The sequence below is a fragment of the Sus scrofa genome, chromosome X (assembly GCF_054392235.1).
Source record: "Sus scrofa isolate SSC_HxYL_T2T_F1_AM1 chromosome X, Sscrofa_HxYL_maternal_Yorkshire_Landrace_v2.0, whole genome shotgun sequence".
In the NCBI taxonomy this organism is placed as follows: domain Eukaryota; kingdom Metazoa; phylum Chordata; class Mammalia; order Artiodactyla; family Suidae; genus Sus; species Sus scrofa.
This window is the reverse complement of record NC_139401.1, coordinates 47119282-47145295: the sequence shown is the minus strand read 5'-3', so window position 1 is coordinate 47145295 and position 26014 is coordinate 47119282. Positions and strand designations below refer to the sequence as shown.

The 26014-nt window shown below is 45.0% G+C and overlaps 1 protein-coding gene across 3 annotated transcripts; it reads right to left on the bottom strand.

The window, feature by feature from the left end:
- Window positions 1-16780: 16780 nt before the first annotated feature.
- LOC100513450 (P antigen family member 4) lies at window positions 16781-23962 on the bottom strand. 3 transcript variants are annotated; one of them, XM_003135085.5, is made up of 5 exons: window positions 23774-23962; window positions 22201-22286; window positions 21618-21720; window positions 19528-19656; window positions 16781-16903 (listed from the first exon to the last, which is right to left on the bottom strand). In XM_003135085.5, exons 2-5 carry the CDS (start codon window positions 22276-22278, stop codon window positions 16887-16889), a joined length of 327 nt encoding a protein of 108 aa, XP_003135133.1. In that variant the 5' UTR covers window positions 22279-22286; window positions 23774-23962; the 3' UTR covers window positions 16781-16886. The 3 variants fall into 3 exon arrangements, with proteins under 3 accessions (XP_003135133.1, XP_005673677.1, XP_003135134.1); XM_005673620.3 differs by having other exon boundaries at window positions 19528-19653; window positions 23774-23912; XM_003135086.4 differs by lacking the exon at window positions 23774-23962 and adding an exon at window positions 23217-23334.
- Window positions 23963-26014: the final 2052 nt, after the last annotated feature.

Below are 26014 nucleotides of genomic sequence, written 5' to 3'. Positions count from 1 at the left end.
CTGGCTCTGTCAAAGGGTCTTTTGTTCACCTGTTGTGACTTGGACATTGTCGCCTTGCTGTCAGGAAACCTCATGACTCTTCTTCGTAATGGGAGGAACGGAGTCTTTACCTGATGGGGACCACCATGCCAGCAGGGTGATGTAAGCAGGTCTCAAAGGACCTAAAGTGGTTTGCTGAGGACCTGCCGCCCAGGCAAACGCTAAATCTGTAATAATACAGGCCTTTGGCCGCAAACCCCTCCTACCAGACAGTGGGTGCTGGACCTTCTCTGAAAACCACAGACTCTTTTCCTCTCTCCATCCTAAGGCCCCGACTAAAAGCTAATGGGGTGGCCTTTCTGATCCTTTCTGTCATACCACTGTGATATTTGGAGATGAGAAGGAAGCCAGATCCTGGAGGGGGAGGGGGAGGGAGGGAAGAGAGAGAGGGAAAGAGAAAGGGAGAAAGAGAGAGAGAGCAAGAGCGAGAGCGAGTGAGAGTCTGAAATGGAGGATGGCGTTTCCTGACCTTGAATGTCATCCGTGTCTCCCTGCCTGCCTCTCAGCCCTCCCTTCAGTCTGTGGGATTTTCATCTAGTCTGGGGTGGCTGGAAGTCTTTGGACAGACCACATATTCTTCTATGACTGTAGATAGGCCAGGTCCTTATCTCTCAGGATTCAGAAGCCCTAAGATCTCCTGTTTCCTCTGGGTCAATTTTCTGAAATCTCTTCTGAAAACTCAAAAGCTGATCTTGGGTTCTTTGAGTCTATTTGCATTTCTGCTACAATAACTCTACCCTGGGGCAGAAGCCTTGGACGTGCTGAGTGTGAGGCAGGGACAGGAGTACAAGGGCAAGCTGGAGCAGGGGGTGAAAAACAAAGGTTAATAATTCACAATGCCACACTTTCCCACGGAAAGAAAGAGAAATAAGTTTGTCAATAAAGAGCTAAGGTTTCCAAAGGAAAAAAAAAATAGACCAAGGTAGATCCTAAAAGTGGTTCTCTACCTCTTTTATTTCCCCCCCAAGAGGAAGCGCCATGTGGAAAGAGGCGATTTTAATCTTGTTTTTACTCCCACTGGGTGGTCCATCTCCTAGCCCACTAGCCATTAAGATCTGGAAGGTATTATCCTATACATGCCTGGTGTGCATTCTCTCATTTAAATCTGTAAGCCAGTGCTGTTATATCCATGAGCAGATGAGGAGATGAGAATCAGAGAGATTAAGTAACTTGCTTTTGGTACATAGCTAAGACTTTCACCTGGAATCTGTTTTCTGCGAAGCTCAATGCTAATAATCACCACAGCCTAACAGTTTCTTTGACCTTGGCTCCTCTCAGGGTTGAAGGGATGGGGGAGGAGACAGCCTCGTGCAGCCTGGAGGTTAGAGTGTGTCTGGAGCACAAGGGCCTCTTTATGGGCTGAGCCCTGGGTCCAGTTGTCTACAAAGTCCAAGAAATTACAAGCACTAGAGGGGCCACACATAATTGGAAGGTGGTGTCACCTATTACTTATAATATCCCCTAATATCCCCTTCCTTTAGTATGTATGTCTGTACAAAAAATAATTATAGCAGACCTGAGTCCCTGAGTTGACTTTAGACAACCCTGTTTTTTGGGGGGTTTTTGTTGGTTTGGTTTTTTTTTTTTTTTTTTTTGCTTTTTAGGGCCACCCCCATGGCATATGGAAGTTCCCAGGCTAGGGGTTGAATCAGAGTTGCAGCTGCTGGCCTACACCACAGCCATAGCAATGCCAGATCCGAGCCACACTTGCAACCTACACCACAGCTCATGGCAACGCCGGATCCTTAACCCACTGGGCGAGGCCAGGGATCAAACCCGCAACCTCATGGCTCCTAGTCGGGTTTGTAACCTGCTGAAGCACAAGAGGACCTCCTGAGTTGTTTTTAGAAAGGCTGCTTTTGAGGTTGGCCCCTGACTCGCATCTGGGAACTTGGCACTTGAAGGTAGAATTCTAGCTACCTAAAGATGTCCATGTCCTAATCCCTGGAACCTATGATAACATAGTCAACATATATGGCAAAAGGGATTTTGCCAGTGTGATTAAGGCTTTAAGATGAGGAGATGACTCTGGATTAGCTGAATGAGCCTAATCTAATCACACGAGTCCTGAAGACTGGAGAACCTTTCCCGGTTGCTGTCTGAGAGATGAGATAATGGACGAGGGGTCAGAAAGGTGTGCCTTGAGAAGGATTTGACTCACTGTTCTGGCTTCCTAGATGGAGAAAGGGGCCATAAGCCAAGGAGCGTGGTGGCCGCCAGAAGCTGGGAACAGCCCCCAGGTGATACAGCCTCTAAGAAAACAGGGACCTCTGAACTGAAGTCTGCCAACAACCTGAGTAAGCAGGAAACAGATCCTCCTCTAGGGCCTCCGAAAAGAATGCGGCCCTGCTGACACCTGGAATTTAGCCTGGTGAGACCTGTGCTGGACTTTTGACTTACAGAACTGTAAGATTGATAAATTTCTATAAACTTCTAAGCTTGTGAAAATTTGTCACAGCAGCAATACCCAATTATCCCAGCACCCTACCTGTTCCCTGATTGCTAAGTGTGGTTCTCTGTGCATAACCTGTTTGTACAATGTCATTTCTGCCAAATGCCTTCTTTCCTTCTGAGTCTGGAAGGTTGGTATGTGCTGGGCAGAGGGTACCCAGTCCCCATCCCCTAGGAAGTAAACTCATGGACACTGAGTGAGCTTCCTAGGGTAAAACATCACCCGCATATTGTGCGTTTTGTTTTTGTTTCTTTGGGCCACGCCCCATGGCACGCGGAAGTTCCCAGGGACCGAACCTGTGCCACAGCAGCGACCCAAGCCGCTGCAGTGACACCAGATCCTTAACCCACTGTGCCACAAGGGAACTCCTCCACATGTGTGTTTTCATTCCTGGGGAAGAGTGTACTTGGTCTGCCCCATCAAAGGCTGGAGAGAGACGAAGGAAGCCTCCAGACCCCACCTGTGTCTTTTTTTCCCTTGCTGATCTTATCGTATAGCCTGTTGCTATAATACACCTTAGCTATGAGTACAATTATATACTGAGTCCCTTGAACCCTTGCAGCGAATTCAACTGAATGTGTGGGTGGTTCTGGGGACCCCCCAAAAAATGATGAGGGGTGACAGGTGGCATTTTGAGTGGCTAGTAAGTTCCAAAGGGCTATAGAAGATGGGATCTGAAGGCAGGCCTTTATATTCCATGTCTCACTTAGGGCTGGTGACTGGTAGAGGCAGGGGCCCTGCACGACTGGTTTCTCTGTTGCTGAGCAACAGTGGTATTTTTCCAGAGCAAAGGGGGTGGGGGGGGGGGTCCAAACAGGAAGGGCTATGATCTGCTACAGCAGAGGCACACCTGCTCCCTCTGGTGGTCTGTGCCTTTCAATAGTCACAATCAGGGACTCACTCAACTCAGTGCTGGGTGATGCAAATCCCATTTGAGCCTACCATTCCAATAGGCCTTCGGACCTAGCAGCCTTGAGCAATTCCCCTGAATACTGTCGGCATTCCTCCTGAAATATGTTTTTTTTGTGGAATCAGTTCACATTTATTCAACTAATTTTTCACAAGAGTGCCAAAGAAATTCAATTACAAACGAATCAGGAGTTCCCATCATGGCTCAGTGGAAACGAATCTGACTAGCATTCACGAGGATGCAGGTTCAATCCCTGGCCTCGCTCAGTAGGTTGCGGATCCAGCGTTGCCGCGAGCTGTGGTGTAGACCACAGACATGGCTTGGATCTGGTGTTGCTGTGGCTGTGGTATAGGCCAGCGGCTACAGTTCTGATTCGACCCCTAGCCTGGGAACCTCCATATGCTGTGGGTGTGGCCCTAAAATACAAAAAATAAAAATAAAGAATCATCTTTTCAACAAATGAGGCTGGACAACTGTTGTACAGAAAAGAGGGAACTTCAATACCTGGAGTTGCCAGTTTCCCCAGAAATTATGTTCTGAATGCAGAATTTTTTCAAAAAAGTATCAAGTTTGACAGTAAAATCTGGTGGCACCCACTTGGCTGTCCATTCCCTCTGAACGGAGGCACTGAATGTGTCTGCTTGGGCAGAACCTTCCTGGAAGAAGTCAGAAACCTTACATGAGGTTGTTGGTTTGGTGTAAGCAGGGCGACCTCCCTTTGCATCTCCCTTATCTAATGAGACATCCCCAGGGCAGCATCTTTTAGGCTTCTGCTGAAATTAAAGGCCGTAAGTGTCAGTGAAAATTTACCACTACATAAGGAAAGTGGCCAGCTTAATTGGTTCCTTCACTGCACCTTCCCTTCAATCATATATTGAGGCACCGAGTTAGCTGCCAGGGAATACAACAGTAAACTGGACAGACATGGTCCCTCCATGGCAGCCATGGAGGACCCAGCCTAAAAGAACCCTCCCTCATGGTCTTGCCATGGTCTGCCCCCTGGACGATCAGTATGGACTCTGAACACAGACTCAGATCTAAATTCCTAGTAGTGCCTGGACCATATCTAGAACCTGCTGCTAGACAGGAAGGGACATAGGTTTTCTGAAGTACACACACACACACACACACACACACATATACACACAATATCTTCTCCCCAGGGGTAGAGCATCACCCCCTGCCTTATCCAGCCTCTTCTGAAAAGCCTTTCTAAGTCAGCAGAGTGGCCGCATTAAGAGTTCTGCCTCCATAAGGTGGAAACCATAACTCAGCCTAGGGCAGAAGCAGAAGCCCTGGGCTCCACCGATCAGATGTTCCCCATTGAGACTCTGGGTCAGGGGAAACAAGTAAGGAGACAGTCATCCAGTGGAATCCATGCTTGGTGAAAACAGCGGAACATGGCTGAGAGATGCCGAGTTTTCACTAGCAACTGTAGATGTCCCAATGGCACAGACCCGGGTTCAGCCTCAGCAGTACCTGTCCCACAGGGGAGGTGGATTGCACCAACTTCTGAGTGACTCGCCCCCAGAGCCAGTTCCTTTGTTGGAGAGTTCCTTGAACTCCACCTCATAGCAGTTTTTAAAAATCTCTTTTCTGCTTAAAGAAGCTAGAATGGATTCTGTCACCTGCAATGAAGAAGCCTAAATGGATGAAGAGAGACTCGAAAGCAAACAGGAAACCAGTCAATGACAATGTTTCTCGTTGACACATTCAGGGCTAGGCATCTGAATCGGAAGCAATGAGTAGAGGATTATAAGCCTCATCTAGCTACCTATTTATAAAGTTATTTATTTAAACTCTTTTGCAATTTTATTATTTATTTATTTATTTATTTGCTTTTTAGGGTCACACGCACGGCATGTGGAGGCTCCCAGGCTAGGGGTCAAATCAGAGCTGTAGCTGCTGGCCTACACCACAGCCACAGCAACGCAGGATCCGAGCCATGTCTGTGGGCTACACCACAGTTCACGGCAACGCTGGGTCCTTAATTCACTGAGCAAGGGCAGGGAATCGAACCTGCATCCTCATGGATGCTAGTCAGATTCGTTAACCGCTGAGCCACGATGGGAACTCCTAAGCTCTCTTGCAATTTTAAAAGTCATAGAGCCGCCAACCCCACTAAGGCCAACTCATCCACTCACCTACCAAGAAGGCTGAAAAGATGCTTCTTATTGGCATTGATGTTCCTGCATGACGTACACTGACCACAAGGTGGCGAAAGAGATTATCACATCCAGCCAGCCTCTCTGCCTCCACACTATTACTGCACTAAAGAGAGCATTTATTGAGCACTTAGTGTGTGCCAGAACTGTTCCAAAGGATCGAATGCACTCAGTCATTTACTCCTCGTGGTAATCCTGTGAAAGAGATACTATTGCACATATGAGAAAACTGAGGCACAGAGATATGTGTGTGCCTATCTCCCTAGTTCATCCTTTTTTTCCTTTATTGGCCACGCTGCAGCATATGGAATCCACAAGTCAGGAATCAGCTTGGAGGCACGGTTGTAACCTATCCCACAGCTGCAGCAGTGTGGGATCCTTAACCCAGTGTGCTGGGCCAGGGATCAAACCTGCATCCCCGCGCTCTGGAGATGCCACTGATCCTGTGGCACCACAGCAGGAACGCCTCTAGCTCATCTTTCATCTCTATACCATTTATCTATATGCATTTTCTATCATCTGTATCTACCTGGCAACCTATCATCTATATCTTTTGATTTAAAGTTTATTCTTTTATAAAAATAGCACAGGCTCATGGTAAAAATATTCAAATGATCATGACTGGTAAGACTCTTTTAAGTCTCCTCTGCTCCCTTCCCACCATCCCAGTTCCACTGCCTAGTGAGAACCACTGTGAACAGTTTCTTGTGTTCTTGTCCATAAATTTTCATAGAAACGAAAATTGTACTTTCATAATCACATAAAACAAATATGCAAGCATATTTTATGTCTATCCTACACACACACGGGACCATATCCCACATGCTACTCTAGAGCATATATCTCTGCTTAGCTTTTCATCTTGGACATTAAGAGGCGAGTGAGCCACTTGCCTGAGGGCCTCATTTATAGGCCTTGGGTGTGACCCTGGCTGCACTCTCCTGGGCACTAGAGAGCAAGTGGTGTGGTCTGGTTCACTGGAGCCCCAGGTGACAGTGAGTACTGGAGAGGAATCGAGTTGACAGGCTGTGGGGGGTGAGGAGACGTGATGGCGTGGAAGGTGGGTCTGTGGATAGATCCCAGGTGGCTGTCACTTCTAGTGTAGTCCAGCCTCTAGCCCTTGTCCTAGACAAATTGAGGTTTGGCTACAACCAACATGCCCTGTGCCTTTAGAATGGGCCTAGCTTTCCCTTTGAGCATTGCCATTTTTCATTTCATTTCATCTCTGCGGAATCCCTGTGAGGTAGGAATTATCTCCAGTTTACAGGCAACAAAGCTGAGACTCAAAGAGGAACATCTACATGTTACATGTAGACACATAGCTTTTAAGTAGAAGGATGCGCCAACTCAGTTCCTTTGATTCTCCTCCAGGGCACTGTCCTCTGCACACCAGCAAAGGCTTCTGGGGAGAGATTGCCTTGCATCTCCTGTGGTACTCCCAGAGTATAGGCTTTTTGCCCCCTTACACAACCCTGATCCTCCCGTCCTTCCCTTCATCCATGCAGCCTCCCCCAGCACTGCAGGGCCAGGGACCGAGGGATGGCCGGGTCCAGAAACGTCCCCGAGGCTGGGAAATGGCCCCCCAGAGGCCCGGTCCTGAGGAGCGCCGGCAGAAGCTGTCACAGGCCATCATCTCCGCGGCTCAGCCTGCCCCAGCCCTGTCCCAGGCTCCCTGCCCACCCTGGGTTCTGCCCTGCCCCATAGGCACCAAGACCCAGGGCCAGGCCTGGACCCCAGAGCCACAGGGGCAAAGCTCCCAAGGCCACTGGCCCCAACAGGCATGTGCCATGTCCACCTGATCCGTGCTCTGCGGAGTCTGTACCTGCTCCTCACCTCCTCCTCGGGCCCCCAAGGCCAAGGGAGGTTTGGCAGCCGGCCTTGCAACCCAGCAGACGCTGAGCCCCCTGGAGGGGGTGGGGTGGGGCAGCGGGAGGGACAAAGCACGACAAGGCTGTGCCTCCCCTGGCACCTCCCCTACTGCTGAGAGAGGGGCCTAAATTGCAGGACACTGTCCCAAGACCCTCGAGCCTTAGCAGAGCCCCAGGCGGGCAGCAGGTGGGAGGGGCAGGGATGCCTTAGCAGAGCCCCAGGCGGGCAGCAGGTGGGAGGGGCAGGGACGAAGCTACCTGTGGGGGGAGTGGGAGGAGAGGGCGGCCATGCGGCTGGGGGGTGCTCCTGCGCTGAGAGCTGCTGACAGTGGGCAGCAGCACGGGGGGGGGGGGCACGAACACGGAGCCCAGAACAAGTAGTTTGGGTCTTGGGCAGCTGGGGGATGTTGGGAAGCAGCCACAGGTGCGGGTCCCAGGGAGTGCAGCCAGGGCAGGCATCAGGACAAGGCTGAGGAGCAGCAGACTCCGGGATCAGGGAGAGTGTGTTCTAGGAGAGTCTGGTCCCTGAGTCCTGGTGATGGCTGGCCTTGGCCCGGTACACACAGCGTGGCCCTTGGGGGCTGTGGTCCTGCCTTGATTACACTGGGGCAGAGCTCTCCGTGGGGAGCGCAGGACAGCACCCCTCCACCTGGCCCCTTCCTCCAGGGAGGGGGAGGTGCCTAGGCCTCCTGGGGTCAGCAGCAAGAGGTGGCTCTTGCCATCTGGAGCCCTTAAGGAGGGTAGGATGCTGGTCCCCATGAGGCTGCCTCCGTGCTGGTTCTCCCAGAGTGCCAGGAGGGTTGCCACCTCTCAGGTGAATTAGACAGAGAGTGCTACATCCTCCATGCTCTGGGGTTTTGTTTCACACAGCAAGGCAAGGCAGAACCGCTACAGGTGAACCCCCGGAGCTGCCTTGGTGTCTCCCCTTCCTAAGCCAACTCTTGCTTTAATTCCTTGAAGTACCCCAGCATCTTTCCAATGCCTGCCCTTTGTGGCCTGCAATAAAACACTAAAATTGGTCCCCTGCTGTCATGAGCCACCTAGTTTAAAGGACTCTTCCCATCCATCTGGCATCTTTCTCCTGTCCACAGATGACACTTGCAGAAACTGACCATACTGTCCAGGTTATATGAGGTTTCCTTCTATCTTTTTTTTTTTTCAATTGCTCTTTAGGGCCACATCTGCAGCATATGGAGGTTCCCAGGCTAGGGGTCTAATCAGAGAGACAGCTGCCCACCTACACCACAGCCACTCGGGATCCAAGCTGCATCTGCGACCTACACCACAGCTAACGGCAACACTGGATCCTTAACCCACTGAGCGAGGCCAGGGAATGAACCCGCATCTTCATGGATCCTAGTTGGGTTAGTTAACCGCTAAACCATGAAAGGAACTCCTCCTTGTATCTTACAGCAATCCAATACATGTTGAAAAGTGGGTAAAAGCCCAAAGGAAGGACCGGATTCAGTGCAAGGCTATCTTAAAGGCCAACTAAACAAATGTTTTAGGTCACCAGCAGGAAGGGAGCTCCCAACGATGAGAGAGAGATTGTTAGTAACATTTGATACCTGAGTTTGATATTCAAAGAAACTACAAAATCAACATCATTGGGAAAAGATAAAAAATTTACCATTAATTTTTATCATGATATATACATGGCATGTGGAAATAAGGGCATGCCGTAATCTTCCTGAGGCTCAGAGCCTCTAACGATCCTAAAGTGACCCTGGCAGAAGGAGAATCAAATGAGAGCTTCTGCTTCTCCTGATAGGGGCTCATGTGCACCTCAGAGCACATCATGGCTACAAAGTAAGTGACCACAAGCTTCTCTTTGAAAACATCTTAAATAACAAAATCTTACTACTTTAGAAAAACAAATGTCATCATGATCAAAATTCAAAAATCATAAAAGGGTATAAAGGAACAAGTAGAGTCCTCCTGTCTGCTTTCTAATCTTACCCATTTCTCTACTCAGGGAAATTTATACAGCCTTCACCTAACTGTGGAAAGGTGTCCCTGTTCCTCTCCAAGGCCAACCCCTCCAATTGGGCTTGGATCCCTCCCCTACGGGTTTATCAAAGTCTTTCATCCTCTGCTGGACCATTCTCAGTAGCACACAAGTATGCCTTAATACAACTCCACCAAAAAAGAATCCTCCCTTGACCTCATGCTGGCCTCTTAGCTAAACTTCTGTTTCCTTCTTCTTCACCATCAAAACTCTTCAAGAATACTCTTCTGTAACATAGACAAAACAAAAAGATAACCTATTGAATGGGAGAAAATATCTGTAAATGATATGACTGATAAAGAGATTAATATCCCTGGTATATATATATAATAGAATATTAGCCATAAAAAAGAACAAAATAATGCCATTTGCAGCAACATGGATGAGCCTAGAGATTATCATATGGAGTGGAGTCAGCCAGAGAAAGACAAATATCATATGATATTACTTATATGTGGAATCTAATAAAAATGATGGAAAGGAACTTATTTACAAACAAATGGACAGATTTTGAAATCAAACTTAGGGCTACCAGAGGAAAACCATAGGGAAAGAGGAATAAACTGGGAGGATATCCACTATTATACATGGAACATATAACTAGGTAACTAGTGGAGAGGTCTGCTCAATGTTCTGCAATAACTTACATGGGAAAAAAGAACGGATATATGTACACAGCTGTTTCACTTTGCTATACACCTGAAGCTAATACAACATTGTAAATCAACTATACCTCAATAAAAATTCTCTTAAAAGTTTAATATCCAAAATATATAAACTCATATAACTCATCATAAAAAAAATAACCCAATTAAAAACTGAGCAGAAGAGTTCCTGTTGTGGCTCAGCAGTAAGAAACACGACTAGTATCCATGAGGATGTGAGTTTGATCCCTGGCCTTGCTCAGTGGGTTAAGGATCCGGCATTGCCGTGAGCTATGGTGTAGGTCAAAGATGCAGCTCAGATCCAGCATGGCTGTGGCTGTGGTGTAGGCCAGAAGCTGCAGCTCCAATTTAAGCCCTAGCCTGGGAACTTCCATATGCATGCCACACATGCAGCCCTAAAAAGCAGAACTAAAAAAATTTTAAAAAGCAGAAGACCTAAACAGACATTTTTCCAAAGAAGACATACAGATGGAAAACAGGCACGTGAAAAAATGCTCAATATAAATAATTATCAGAGAAATGCAAATCAAACTATCACCTCACACCTGTCAGAATGTCTATCATCAAAAAGATCACACACAGGAGTTCCCTTGTGATACAGGTGTTAAGGATTCAGTGTTGTCACTGCAGCCACTCAAGTCACTGCTGTGGTGAGGGTTTGATCCCTGGCCCAGGAACTTCCACATGCCACAGGCATGGCTAAACAAACAAAAAAACCCCCACAGGAGTTTCCATGTGGTGCAGTGGAAACAAATCCAATTAGGAACCATGAGGTTGTGGGTTCAATTCCTGGCCTCGTTCAGTGGGTTAAGGATCTGGCGTTGCTGTGAACTGTGGCTCAGATCTGATGTTGCTGTGGCTGTGGTGTAGGCTGGCAGCTGTAGCTCTGATTGGACCCCTAGCCTGGGAACCTCCGTATGCCAAAAGTGCGGCCTCGAAAGGCGCACAAAAAACAAACAAACAAAAAACCCCACAAATAACAAACGTTGGCAAGGATACAGAGAAAAGGGAATGCTCATGCCCTGTGGGTGGGAATATAAACTGGTACAGCCACTATGGAGAATAATATGGAGGCTCCTAAAAAAGTTAAAAATAGGTCTTCCCTGGTGGCTCAGTGGGTTAAGGATTCAGTGTTGTCACTGCTTGGCTCTGGTTACTGCTGTGGTGCCCGTGCAAGTCCTGGCCCAGGAACTTCCACATGCCATGGGCATGACCAAAAAAACAGAATTATCATATGACCCAGCAATTCCACTCCTGGGTATGTAACAGAAAAAATGAAAACACTAATTCAAAAAGATACATGCACCTCACTGTTCATAGCAGCATTACTTATAACTGACAAGATATGGAAGCAATCTTAGTTACCATTAATAGATGAATGGATAAGGAAGATGTGGTGTGTGATACATATCACACACACACAATGGAATATTACTCAGCCAAAAAAAAAGAATGAAATTTTGCCAGCATGGATGGGCTTGGAGGATTTTTTGTTTTGTTTTGTTTTTTGCCTTTTAAGGCTGCACCCAAGGCACACGGAAGTTCCCCGGCTAGGTGTCCAATCAGTGATGCAGCTGCCGGCCTACACCACAGCCACAGCAACGCCAGATCTGAGTCACATCTGCGACCTACACCACAGCTCACAGCAATGTCGGATCCTTAACCCACTGAGCAAGGCCACGGATCAAACCTGCATCCTCATGGATACTAGTTGGGTGTGTTTCTACTGTGCCACAATGGGAACACCTGTGAGCGTAGTAATCTTAGTGAAGTAAGTCAGAGAAAAACAAACGCTGTATGATTCTCCCTTATATACAGAATCTAAAAAATACAACAAACTGGAGTTCCCTTTGTGGCTCAGTGGGTTAAGAGCTCAACTAGTATCCATGAGGATGTGGGTTCGATCCCTAGCCTCGCTCAGTGGGTTAAGTATCCAGCGATGTCGTAAGCTGCAGCGTATGTTGCAGATGCGGCTTGAATCCCACGTTGATGTGGCTGCGGCATAAGCCAACAGCTGCAGCTCCAATTTGACCCCTAGCCCAGGAATTTTCATATGCCATAGGTGCAGCATTTAAGAAATAATTTTTAAAAATTTAATTAAAAATTCAACAAACTAATGAATATAACAACAGAAAGAGACTCAGACATAGAGAACAAACTAGTAGTTACCAGTGGGGAGAGGGAATGGAGAGGGGCAAGACCAGGTAGAGGATTAAGAGGTACAAATTACTATATATAAAATGAATAAGCTAGGAGTTCCCGTCGTGGCGCAGTGGTTAACGAATCCGACTAGGAGCCATGAGGTTGCGGGTTCAATCCTTGCCCTTGCTCAGTGGGTTAAGCATCCGGCATTGCTGTGAGCTGTGGTGTAGGTTGCAGATGCAGCTCGGATCTGGCATTGCTGTGGCTGTGGGGTAGAACAGCAGCTCTGGCTCTGATTGGACCCCCAGCCTGGGAACTTCCATATGCCATGGGTGTGGCCCTAAAAAGCAAAACAAACAAACAACAAATGAAGCTACAAAGGTATATTATACTGCACAGGGAGTATAGCCAATGTTTCAACTATAAATGGATGGAGTATAACCTGTAAAAATTGTTAATTACAATGTTGCATACCTGAAATTTATACTGTGTATCAACTAAACCTCAATTAAAAAGTACATTTCTGGAGTTCCTGCTGTGGCACAGCAGAAACAAATCTGACTAGGAACCATGAGGATGCATGTTTGATCCCCCCTGGCCTCCCTCAGTGGGTTAAGGATTCGCCGTTGCCATGAGCTGTGGTATAGGTCACAGATGCAGCTCAGATCCTGCGTGGCTGTGGCTGTGGCAGTGGCCACAGCTCCGATTCAACCCCTAGCCTGGGAACCTCCATATGCTGTAGGTGCAGCCCTAAAAAGCAAAAAAATAAAAAATGAATTCTATAATTACTCTTTCCACTTGCTCACCTCCCATTCTCACTTAATCCTCTTCAGTCAGGCTTTCTTCTCCACAACCCCATTAAAACGGCTCTCATCAAGGTCTCTGGTGACATGTCTAATCAAACTAACACTAAATTTCCTATACCTCTTTTGCATGACCTCTCAGCAGCATTTTGTTATTTTGTCTTTTTAGGGCCGCATCTGCGGCATACGGAGAGGGGGTCGAATCGCAGCTGTGGCTGCTGGCCTACACCACAGCCACAGCAACATGGGATCCGAGCCGTGAGCTGTGACCTACCTACACCGAAGCTCATGGCAATGCCGGATCCTTAACCCAGTGAGCGAGGCCAGGATCAAACCTGCATCCTCTTGGATACTAGTCAGATTCGTTTTCACGAGCCATGTCGGGAACTCCTCACCAGCATTTTAAATTACTGACCACTTACTAGTTTAACTTTATTTCACTTAAACATTTTATTGAAACACTAGATTTTGATACCTTTCTAGTGGTCCTTTTTTCCAGTCCTTCATAGGTTCTACCTTTCGTAGAGTGCTCCAGGGCTCTATCCGTGGCTCTCTTCTATGTTCTCTCTCCCTAGGTAATTTCCTGTGGACTCGGCTTTGAATGCTCTCTATGTCCTTAAATTAATTTCATATTTATTGTATTCATTTTATCCAAATGCTTACTGACAACAGGATAATCGGCAATAAGTAACACCATATTTTAAAGAGATGGGGATAATTTATTCCCTCACCCTGCTGGCCTAACCAGTCTATATAAAGATAAGATTAGTAGAAGTTTGAAAACTCCTTAAACAGAGGTTTGTTGAGAATAAAATGCCTAAATAGTGAGTTATCAACTCAGTTAGGGCTGGTCTGAAATAAATCCTCCTTTACACTAAGCTGGAGGGAGGAGTAAGTTACCCATGCCCCTTTGAAACCAAATGAACTGGGATCTAAGAGAGCCCCTGAAAGATGATTGAAATATATTTAACAGGGAAGACTGGCATCTCACCAGCTGTATGCTCACTGAACTGTGGGAGAATCAGAGACCCATTCTAGTCCTGCACCAGAATGAGGTATGATGACTGAGATTTTAGAGCTTGACATGTACTCCCTGGAAACAGGTATCTGGTTTTTGCCTGAAGTTTGAAAGAAAGGCTTGTAGAGCTGCCTGTGACAGTTGGGAGAAAAGAAACAATAGCATAGGAAAGGAACTTGAGCTACTACCACTATGTGGGTATGGCAAGAATGAACTAGTTTCCTAGAGGCCAAGGGAAAGCTGAGGAAGGCAGCAAGCCTGGAACCATTGCCCAAGGGTTCCTTGCCTTGTCAGGGCAACCAGACTAGAGCACTAAAATCTTATACAACTGCAGGACAGGAACACAAAGTTAGGCAGAGTACGTCACTCACATTCAACAACTGAATACATATTCTTTTCAAGTACATATGGAACTTTTTATAAAAACTGACAACATGCTGGGTCAAAAACACATCTCAACAAACTTCCAAAAACTGAAATACACAGTGTATATCCCCTTATGAATAACTGCACTGAAAAGAATATGTACTGAATATGTAGTGGAATTAGGCAAAGTTTGTTAATCATGATGTACCAATCTGACATTATCCTCACTGATTGCTCCTTGTGGTTCTGCCAATTTTTCCATTACATTTTGAAGACATGGTATTAGGTTCATGCTTAAAACTGTTAAATCTTCCTGATAAATTCAATTGTTTTCAACACGAAGTATCCCTTATTTCCAGTAATTCCTGTTCATCTTAAAGCCTATTTTCAGTTATTTTGTATGGAATACTGGTCCATCCTTTTACTTTCAACTTTTCTGAATTCTTATGTTTTGGCTGTCTCTTCTAAACAGTTATATCAGTTATGTGTGCTACATAACAACAAATTAGACAATGTTCAAATGTTTAAAAGTTAAAAGAAATACACTTAGCAGTAATCCATAATTCAAAGAAAACAAGCTGAAAATTGGAACATATTTTGAGCTGAATAACAAAATTACTGCCTATCAAAACTTGTGAGATGAAGCTAAAGTCCTATTTGGAGAAAATACTATAATTTAAAAGTATATGTTTAAAAGGCTGAAAATTGATGAGCTAAATATCTCAAGGAGTTAGAAAAGAAGAAAAGAAATGATAAAGGTGAGAAATGAAACAAAACAGAATAGGATCAGCACAGCCAAAAGCTGGTTTATTTTGAAAAGACCAAAAAAAAAAAAATTGGTAAACCTCTGGTGAGACATTAAAAATGCAAGAGAGAAGGTACAATTTTATCAGTACAAAGAATGAAAATGGCAGTATCACTACAGATTCTGAAGACATTAAGAGGATAACGAGAAGATACTATGGACAATTTTGTGTAAATAAAGATTTAGATAGGCCAAAGTCCTAGAACAATAAAAATTATCCAAACTGACTGAAGAATAGGTATTGAATTATTAATTAAAAACTTTCCTAAAAAGAGAACTCCAGGCCCAGATAACTTCACTGACAAATTCTATCAAATAATTAAGTACTTCCAACGTTAGATGAATTCTATCAGGTAATAGAAAACAAGGCTATTTAACATCAACTCACTTTACCCAGCCAGAATAATCCTTGATATCAAAACCCAACATGGAGAGTACTTTTAAAAAAGTATGGGCCAAGCTAACTCATAAACAAAGATGCAAAAATCCTACACAAAACATTAGGAAAAGGAATTCAGTAATACAGATGAAGGACAATATATCATTTCTCAAATTGAGTTTTTTCTAGGAATGCCACATTTAGAGATTAACGGATGGAGTCCCCGTCGTGGCTCAGTGGTTAACAAATCCGACTAGGAACCATGAGGTTGCGGGTTCAATTCCTGCCCTTGCTCAGTGGGTTAAAGATCCGGCGTTGCCGTGAGCTGTGGTGTAGGTTGCAGACGCAGCTCGGATCCTGTGTTGCTGTGGCTGTAGCATAGGGTGGTGGCTACAGCTCCGATTAGACTCCTAACCTGGGAACCTCCATATACCACAGGAGCGACCCAAGAAAATGGCAAAAAGACAAAAAAAAAAAAAAGCAAACTAGGAATAAAAAGGCACTTCCATAAATCTAATATAAGAGGTCTAATAAAAATTTACATTACACATCATAGTGAAATACTGAAAGTTTTTCCTTTGAGGTCAGGAATATAACAAGGATGTCCACTATCATCACTTCTGGTCAACACCATACTAAAAGGGTCTGGCCAGTGTCATAAGGTAAGAACAAGAAATAAAGATTCAAAAAGAAGTAGTAAAACTGTCATTATTTGCATACAGTATGATTGGGTATGTAGAAAATCCAGAAGGATGTAGAAGCAAAGTTACCAGACACAAAAACATTACACAAAATAAGCAGCACTTCACACCAGCTCTAAACATAACATGAAGAGTATTTTTCTTTTTTTTTTTCTTTTTTTTTTTTTGTCTTTTTAGGACCACACCCATGGCATATGGAGGTTCCCAGGCTAGGAATCGCAGCTGTGGCTGCTGGCTTACACCACAGCCATAGCAACTCGGGATCCAAGCCACATCTGGGACCTACACCACAGCTCATGACAACGCTGGATCCTTAACCCACTGAGTGAGGCCTGGGATCAAACCTTCGTCCTCATGGATACTAGACAGATTCGTTTCCGCTGAGCCATGCACGAAAATCCACGCAGTCTTTTGAGATACCACTTATCAAGTTCCTAGAAACAGACTGAACCAAAGATGTACATGATTTCTTCTCAGAAACTGAGAACTTTATTGAGAGGATTTAACAAGCCAAATTATCAATATAACAACAGCATGTATGGCTTCAGCTTGTATTCTTTTTAACTTATGACTGGCCATCACCTAAAACATAAACATAACAGTTGTACATTACTTCATAGAACATTACTTAGACAATAAAAAAGGTACACAACAGACACTACAGTTTTTGTTTTTTGTATTTTCTTTTTCAGGGCCTCGCCTACAGTATATGGCAGTTCCCAGGCTAGGGGTCAAATTGAACCTAAAGCTGAGGCCTATGCCACAGCCATGGCAAGGCCAGATCCAAGCCTCATCTGTAACCTACACCACAGCTTGTGGCACACTGGATCCTTAACCCACTGAGCAAGGCCAGGGATCAAACCCGCATCCTCATGGATACTATGTTGGGTTCTTAACCAGCTGAGCCACAACAGGAGCTTCCAGTTTTGGTTTTATAAGATGAAACGGAAAACAGAACTCTAACTACTGCATAGGTTTCCATGCTAATGTACATTTTCAGGCATATGAGCACAAATTTTTTTTCTTCTTTTTTTTTTTTTTTTTTTTTTTGGCATTTCTTGAGCCGCTTCCGCGGCATATGGAGGTTCCCAGCCTAGGGGTCTAATCCGAGCTGTAGCCACCGGCCTACACCAGAGCCACAGCAACGAGGGATCCGAGCCACGTCTGTGACTCACACCACAGCTCACGGCAATGCCAGATCCTTAACCCACTGAGCAAGGCCAGAGATCGAACCCGCAACCTTATGGTTCCTAGTCGGATTCATTAACTGCTGAGCCACGACGGGAACTACGAGCACAAATTTTTTTAATGCATGATTGGTTTGGGTGGTATGAAGAAACAGATCTCTCAAGTCTAGAACAGATTAAATCCTATTTGGCTACTTAAAGACTATTTATTCTTTTTTTTTTATTTTCCCACTGTACAGCAAGGGGATCAAGTTATCCTTACATGTATACATTACATTTTTTTTTCCCCACCCTTTGTTCTGCTGCAACATGAGTATCTAGACATAGTTCTCAATGCTACTCAGCAGGATCTCCTTGTAAATCTATTCTAAGTTGTGTCTGATAACCCCAAGCTCCCGATATTTTTATTTTTTTAGGGCCGCACTCGTGGCATATGGAAGTTCCCAAGTTAGGGGTCAAATCAGAGCTACAGCTGCTGGCCTACACCACAGCCACAGCAACGCCCAATCTGAGCCACATCTGCGACCTCACGGCACAGCTCACGGCAACACCGCATCCTCAACCCAATAAGCAAGGCCAGAGATTGAACCCCTATCCTCATGCATACTAGTCAGGTTCATTACTGCTGAGCCACAACATGAACCCGAAGATAATTGAAATAGTAGAAACTGCCAGTGATTAATAACATCAACCAAACAAAAACTCCAAGAAGCAAAACAAGCAAGCAAACTCAGTGTTATTCAAGACCACTGACTTTAAGTATCCTTCTAATTATATGTATTAGCCAAAATTATGTCATACTTGGAACCGTTCAAAGAGAGGACAAAGAACAGCATCCTGTTTGGTTTGCCTCTTTTGTGCAAAGTATTTCACTGGTCTAGCTCAACCTTTATATGGCCTATTTATAGTAAGGTGGCATTTGCTGCAATTTGCACCTGTGATCCTGGAGTTGCGTAGTCATGGCACTCCCTCTAACTCTCAAGAGTATCCCAGTTTGGATGATAAAAACTACATGGTCACACATTAAAATGTGAGGGGAAACGCTACTATTTCTCAGCCCAGCTCACAATTAAAAAACCACCACCAACCAACCTAGAAAAGCCAAAACATACAGATCCATTATTATTCTTTGGCAACTAAAAAGATAATGATTTTTGAGAAACAGTTCTGGCAAATTAAAAAAAATCAATACTGGAGTTCCTGTTGTGGCTCAGCAGGTGAAGAATCTGACATAGTGTCCATGAGGATGCAGGTTCAATACTTGGCCTTGCTCAGTGGGTTAGGATCTGGTGTGGCTGTGGTTGTGGCACAGGACTGCAGTTGTAGCTCTGATTCGACTCCTAGCATGGGAACTTTCATATGCCACAAGTGCAGCCATAAAAAGGAAAAAATCGCAATACTACTGTATTGTTTAGATATCTAATTAGTACTAGGGTATGTTTATTAATTTTTATTGAAGTATAGTTGATTTACTATGTTAGTTTTAGGTATAAAGTATATATAGTTTTTCAGATTCTTTCCCATTATAGTTATTACAAGATATATATAGTTTTTTCTTTTTAGGGCTGCACCTGTGACATATGAGCTGCAGCTGAGGCCTACGCCACAGCCGTGGCAACACCAGATCTGTGCTGTGTTTGCAACCTATGCTGCAGCCTGCAGCAATGCAGGATTCTTAACCCACTGAGTTAAGAACCTGCATCCTCAGAGACAGTGCCAGGTTCTTAACCTGCTGAGCCACAATAGGAACTCCTGGAGTATGTTAATTTAAGTACTTTAAAAAGTATTTGATCACTTGCCTTGGATTTTAAAGGACTTCTACTCCAAAGTAATAATACTTTTATGTTTTATAACTCAACAACATGGACTTGGCAATTAATTTTCCCGACATTGTCTGTGAATCAAGCATGTAGTGTCTGTACTACCTTTTAAATAATGTGTGTATGTGAGATTATTATGAAAGTATAATAGTGTAGAAAAGAACAACTCCGTGAATTACTTTCTTAAGAGGTAACTTACCTGCTTCCAGATTTTTCGCAGGCATTAGATTAGGTGGAATCTTCCCTTTCACATCAGGGCCATCTCCACGCTCACCCCCAGTCTTTTCCAGACCCGTTTCCTGGCTTGCACCTTCCAATTTAGGTTCTGCTATAAATAGAGAGTTATTAACATAAGCATTAAACCATAAATAAATGTTACTAGATAAAGCACCGTAGGTGAGTACTGTAATAAATGCGTGATGCATAAGAATACAGTGAGCACTAGAGAATTTGTTGCTAGAAAATGGAGAATCTCCTATATTACCTCTTCTCTGAGGCATATTTTATTCTAACACCGTTGAAAACACAATCGGTTATCACCTTTGCAACCCATACACATGTCTATCAATGCACGTATCTCATTAGATCAGCTACTTGATTACATGAATTTCTCTGATAGGATTGTGAACTCAAGATAGAATTCATTCTCATTTGTGTTTACACCCTTAGCACCTAGTACATTACCTGCTACCAAGCAGACCTCAATAAACAAGTGAAAAAAGTCTTCAAAAATAGTAAGATGAGACAAACACAAACTAAAGAACATTTTACAAAACAACTGGTTTGGACTCCAAAAGAGGTCAATCATGAAAGACCAAGATTGAGATACACTTCCAGGTTAAGAGAGTCCAGAGAGAGATGAGTAGTCTTGGATTGAATCCTGGACCAGGAAAAAAAATGGTATAGAGAACATTAATAGGCCAACCAACAAACGTGGATATTACAAGCCAACTGACTACATATTAGATAATAATGTTTCCTCAATGTTAAATTTTCTGAATTTGACCACTATACTGGGTTATGAAATATCCTTGTTTTTAGGAGATACTTACTGAATTACCTAGAGAGTAAATAGTTGTATTTGAAATTTGGTGGTTTAGCAAAAACAATACTAATACCCAAAGAGAGGGCAAAATGTTAGCAATTGGTGAATCAAGGTAAAAAGGATACAGAAATAGGGAGTTCCCGTCGTGGCTTGTGGCGCAGTGGAAACGAATCTGACTAGTATCCATGAGGTTGTGGGTTCGATCCCTGACCTTGCTCAGTGGGTTAAGGAACCGGTGTTGCCATGAGCCATAGTGTGGGTCGCAGACACAGCTTGGATCTGGCGTTGCTGTGGCTGAGCTACAGGCCCGCAGCTGTAGCCCTGATTCAACCCCTCGTCTGGGAACCTCCATATGCCGTGGGTGTGGTCCTAAAAAGCAATTTTAAAAAAAAGGATACAGTAATATACTGCACTTTCTTTTAACTTTTCTGTGCATTTTAAACCTTTTCTAAGTAAAAAGTTTAAAAAAAGATTATGTGACAACTAGATTATGGTTCAGGAAGACAAAAATATTGAAGACTTTAATAGCAACTAGGAAAGGATTTCACATTTTTTATTTCTCTGTATTATGAAAAAAATTTTAAATTACAATCTAAGAGCTAACCAAAATACATCTAGCATTGCTTAAACTTTCGATGCAATGATTTAAGAAGCCCTGAAAACAGCATTCCAAAAATAACAAGTTTAACTAGAAAAACAGTGTATAATTTTGTCTAAATTTAATGTTGCTTCCTTTGATTTGCTAATTTAGAGCCCTGGCAAGGACTGTGTTTTCCAAGCATGCCAAGTAATTTAAAACATGGATGGGAGTTCCCGTGTCATGGTGCAGTGCAAACGAATCTGACTAGGAACCATGAGGTTGCAGGTTTGATCCCTGGCCTCGCTCAGTGGGTTAAGGATCCGGCGTTGCCGTGAGCTGTGGTGTAGGTTGCAGATGCGGCTCGAATCTGGTGTTGCTGTGGTTGTGGTGTAGGCTGGCAGCTGTACTTCCAATTAGACCCCTAGTCTGGGAACCTCCATATACCGCGGGTGTGGTCCTAAAAAGGCAAAAAGACAAAAGAAGAAAAAAAAGGAAGGGTAAAATGCTGAAAGGAGGAAAATTTATCACAGAGAAGGACTGAAATGAGCTGCAAACTACACCTTTCCCTTACCAAATAGGTTTCCACTCAATTTTCAGGGAACCCTTTATACCTGTCACTAGTAAAATACCGTAAATGTAATACAAATTGTCCACCCCTCTTCACCTTGAACCTCAGATGTTCCTCCTTTCTCTTGTCCAGGTTTGATATCCAGATTCTCAGTTGGTGGTTCCTTTTGTTGAGACTTCTTGCCACTTAATTTCGGGGTCTTAGAGGACAAGAGGCGCAAATAAAAAGTATTGTGATTAACACAATGACAAAAGAAGGCACAAATACACATACTACATAGACGTAACTAACCATCCATCTAAAGAAGATTTTCCTATAACTTTCTCTGTAAGTACTCTTAATAAAGTTACTCTTCCTATATAGAAAATACTCTAAGAAAGGAGTTATCTCCAAGGACCAAATAATTCTAGAAACCATTTTAATCTTTTCTGGGCTGTGTGTTTCTTATCAATAAGCTCAGCAGGGAAGTCATAGGGATGATTTCCAGGCTCATATCAATATATATATATATATCCAGGCAATATCTGAACATAAGTCTCTTTGCTCAATGTCTCAGTTACGGAATTTCATTTCCCACCCATTCTCAGCAAGATAATCCTTTATACAACATATCTGTATTGGTTCAAAAATGTTTTCGATTTTATTTCTGCCAATGGAAATAAGATGTTAAAGCACTCACAACCACAGGTTCAACCGAATCAGAAGACTCCTGACCATCTCCTCTTCCTCTAGATCTTGATCTTACCCGAGCACTCATAATTCACACTGAAAGCAGAAAATGGTGAGCTGAACAATGCGATTTTTTTTTTTTTTTTTTTTTTTTTTTTTTTTTGCTTTTTAGGGCCGCACCCACGGCAAATGGAAGTCCCCAGGCTAGGGGTCGAATCAGAGCTACAGCTGCCAGCCACAGCCACAGCCACACTGGACACGAGCAGTGTCGGCGACCCACACCATAGCTCACGACAACGCTGGATCCTTAACCCACTGAGCGAGGCCAGGGATCGAACCCGCATCCTTATGGATCCTAGTCGGGTTCATTAACCACTCACCCTGAAGGGAACTCCCTGAAGGATGTAATTTTAAAAAGACTATACGCAGCATTATTTCCGTGGCCAACTGCTGATTGGAAATCCTTTTTTTACATCTCATGATAGTTCCAAAGTAAGTCTTGAATTAATAATAACGTTATTGCCTGTTTTCCAATCACCTCAAATAAGGCTGTCAGCAAACCCCTCTGTTTCTCTCACAGCCAATATACAGAAAAGGAACCTTCAAGCATTTGATGAAAAAACGAATGGCTTTCCTAAAAACACTGTTTCACTGCTGGACTCTCCAATATGTTGAGATTTTGTAATCAACAGCCATGTCCAGCTCCCACTACAGACTCTGGATTCTGTGCTCCGTCGGCAGATCCAGGCACCTCCAGGACCCAAACCCCTCAAATAACGCCCCCAAGCCTCTCCCCACCTTCATCGGACCCCCTGGCCTCCGCCGCCCGCCCTCCTTCCTTTCCCGCCACCACAACCAAAGCCACGGTGGCCGCGACACCTGTGAAAAAGGACGACGACCTCAAGGACCTTCCTCCTCAGAGGCCACAGAGCAAACCGCCTGACCTGCTGGCTACACACACACACACACACACACACACACACACAAACTGCCGACAGGACGCACATTTAAACTCTGGGGACCTACCTGGAGAACCTCTGCCAGATAGAAAGAACCCAGACGCTAAGACGCTAAGAGGCAACCCGCACAGCTCGGCACCCCAGACCTTGTTGCACCGCACAAGCCAACTGCTGATGGGAAGGCCCGCAGCCCTGGACATGCGCATTGCGTCTAGCTTGGGCCGCGTGGGCTGGTGTCGCCGCCCCCCCGCCACGGGACCGCCACGGGACCCCACGGAGGACTTCCGGCTCTGTACTCTGTCAGCAGTTTCTGGTGCCTCCCGGACTCTATTCCATCAAAGAAAGCCCCCGAAACGCGCCCCATCTTCACCTGATCCCCTTCTCTCTGCCGCCCACTGTCCTCCCTTGCCTCCCCACCGCCAAGAGCCAAAGCCACCGCGACGCCTGTAAAGGGAAAAACAACGACATCGAGGACCTTTTGGAGCAAGTTATCAAGCTGCACCCATTCACCTGAATCCCCCCTGGCTCACACTCTCTCGCTAACGCCTATTCACACTCATACCTGCCATGAGACATCAGAGAACCTGGGGGAGAACCAGAAAGGGTATGAAAATGCTATCTAACCTTTCGTCGCCGCCGAAACACGACCTCTGCAGAGCTGACTCCACTAGCCAAGCCCAAGCCTCGGAGGTGTGTGAGTAAGTCCTGCGCACAGGCGCAGTAATGTGTGTGTCACAAGGGCTGTGGTTGCAGCCCTCCCTGACCAGGTAGAGGCTCCACCCCGCCTGGAAGAGGGCGTTGCTGACCAACCCCAGAAGGGACTTGTCCTTCTTCTCTCCATTCCAAAATATTTCCCTTCTTCTGTATCTAGAACGTTCTCAGTTGTGCATTTCACCTGCCGATTGAACCCTCCAAATTCTCCTCTCGGGGCAGCTGTCTCAGTGGCTCTCAAGGGAGTCTTTCGTTTCCCCCAGAGATGTGTGAAAGCTTTTAGGTTCTGAAAGCATGAAAAGGCATTTTAAACATGAGAGTGTAAAGGAAAGGATTGATAAACCCAAATGCATAAGCCTTAAACCTTAAGCCTTAAATCATCCTGTGACCGAGTATTTCTTCTTCTAGAACTTTATGTTAAGGTAGCCGTCTGGGATGTGAACAAAGATTCAGATACAGGAGACCTCCAAAGCAGCTGAATTTATAAAGGCATGGTCACGGACTTGCTATGTGTAAGTAAAACTGAGGCACATTTGAAAACGAAGTATGGCTGCCCATCAAAAGGAATGCACAATGTTTGCTGTCTTAGGGGTGCTGGTCACATTAAGTTATTCACTGTTATTAACAGCTGATTATGTAGCATTGTGTATGTGCAGCGTGACCCCAGAAGAAGTCGGAGGCTTTAGAGAAGTGCACCAGCACCACCACACCACCACCAACCTCCCCCCCCCCTTCTCAGACTGTAAATATGCTTTGTTGTCCTGAAGTCGGCAGCTTCCAGGGCTCCAGAGACATCTGGTTCTCCAAGGGTAACCCAGCAGATAAAATGCAGCCCTCCGGGTTGTAGGTCTTCTGCACCCGGTGCACCTCCCCGGTGAAGGGTTTCAGCATCCCCCAGGTGATCTGGCCCTGTGCTGTCGGGGGAGGGTGGGCAAAGGGAGGTGGGAGAGGACAGCAGCCCACTGTTCTTGCTTTAGGCAAACAAAGGTAGGTGGCCACCTGCAGGATAGGAAGGAGTTTGCCCTGCCTTTTCCTATACCAACCCCCCCCCCACCACCATCACCAAAAAAAAAAAAAAAAAAAAAAAAAAAAAAAAGGCCTTTCTGTATTTGCATGTCCAGGATAGTTCCCAGACCCTGAAGGTATCTTTAGAGAAGCACATATTCTTTGAGAGTTAGAAAGATCCCCTGTGGCAAAAATAGAATTGCCACATCTCTCCCTTCCTCACTCTCTCTCCTCTATCCTCTCCTACCGTCGAGACAGAGTCAATTTAGAGCCAAGTGTAAATATATCATCCTTCCTTGGTCTCACTGATCAAGGATAACCACTTTTAATGTCTAATCGGGAGCTGTTTCTAGGACTCAGATCTTTGTGTGTACGAAATAAAGACTTACGGGGAAGGGCTGAGTTCTCACATTGGTTAATTAGCATAAACTGCGGGTGCTAACCTCCGTCTCCAGTATCTCATGCAGCATGCTTTCCTTGGCTCTTGGTCATTTCTTCTTATCTCCTTGAAAGGCTATCTGCAGCCCAGCTGTCTCCCTGACCTTGCTGCTTTGAATGCAGCAGCTGTGTTCTCTAAGTTGGAGCAAGTTTCTCCAGGATATCGTGAAGAAGTTGGAGGGAAGATGGGGTCCTTTCTCTATGCGAGCTTGAAGTTTGAATTGAAAAAGAAACCTTTCCAGGACACCTCATCCTCAGGCAGGGTTAGTTTGGAGTGAGCCCTCTCACCAAGAACAATCAGGGACTCCCAAGCCCTTGTTTATATCATGATGATGATTGTAAATATCATGTCGTTTTGTTTTATGGTACAAGTAATACCTGCTCCTTCATGAAGAATTGGCCAGTCCCACTGTCTTTGTCGTTATTTAAATCCCCATATAAGGTCGCCCAACACCTGGCAGTAATAGTATTGCTAAGAGCACTGAGGGGAGCTGCAGAGCATCGCTCCTGTCCCTCCCCACTCCCCTTCCTCACATTAGCAAAGGGAAAAAAAGACCCTTTGTTCATCCACCTGCTACAGAGATACTTATCAGGAGTGGGAACTGGCGACTGTGCCCGACTGTGCCCGATGTGAAGTGCAGCAGGTGTCAAGGTCAAGGCCCACCCAGGTGGTGCATGGGCCAAAGGTGAGCTCTGTGCAGACCGTCCAGA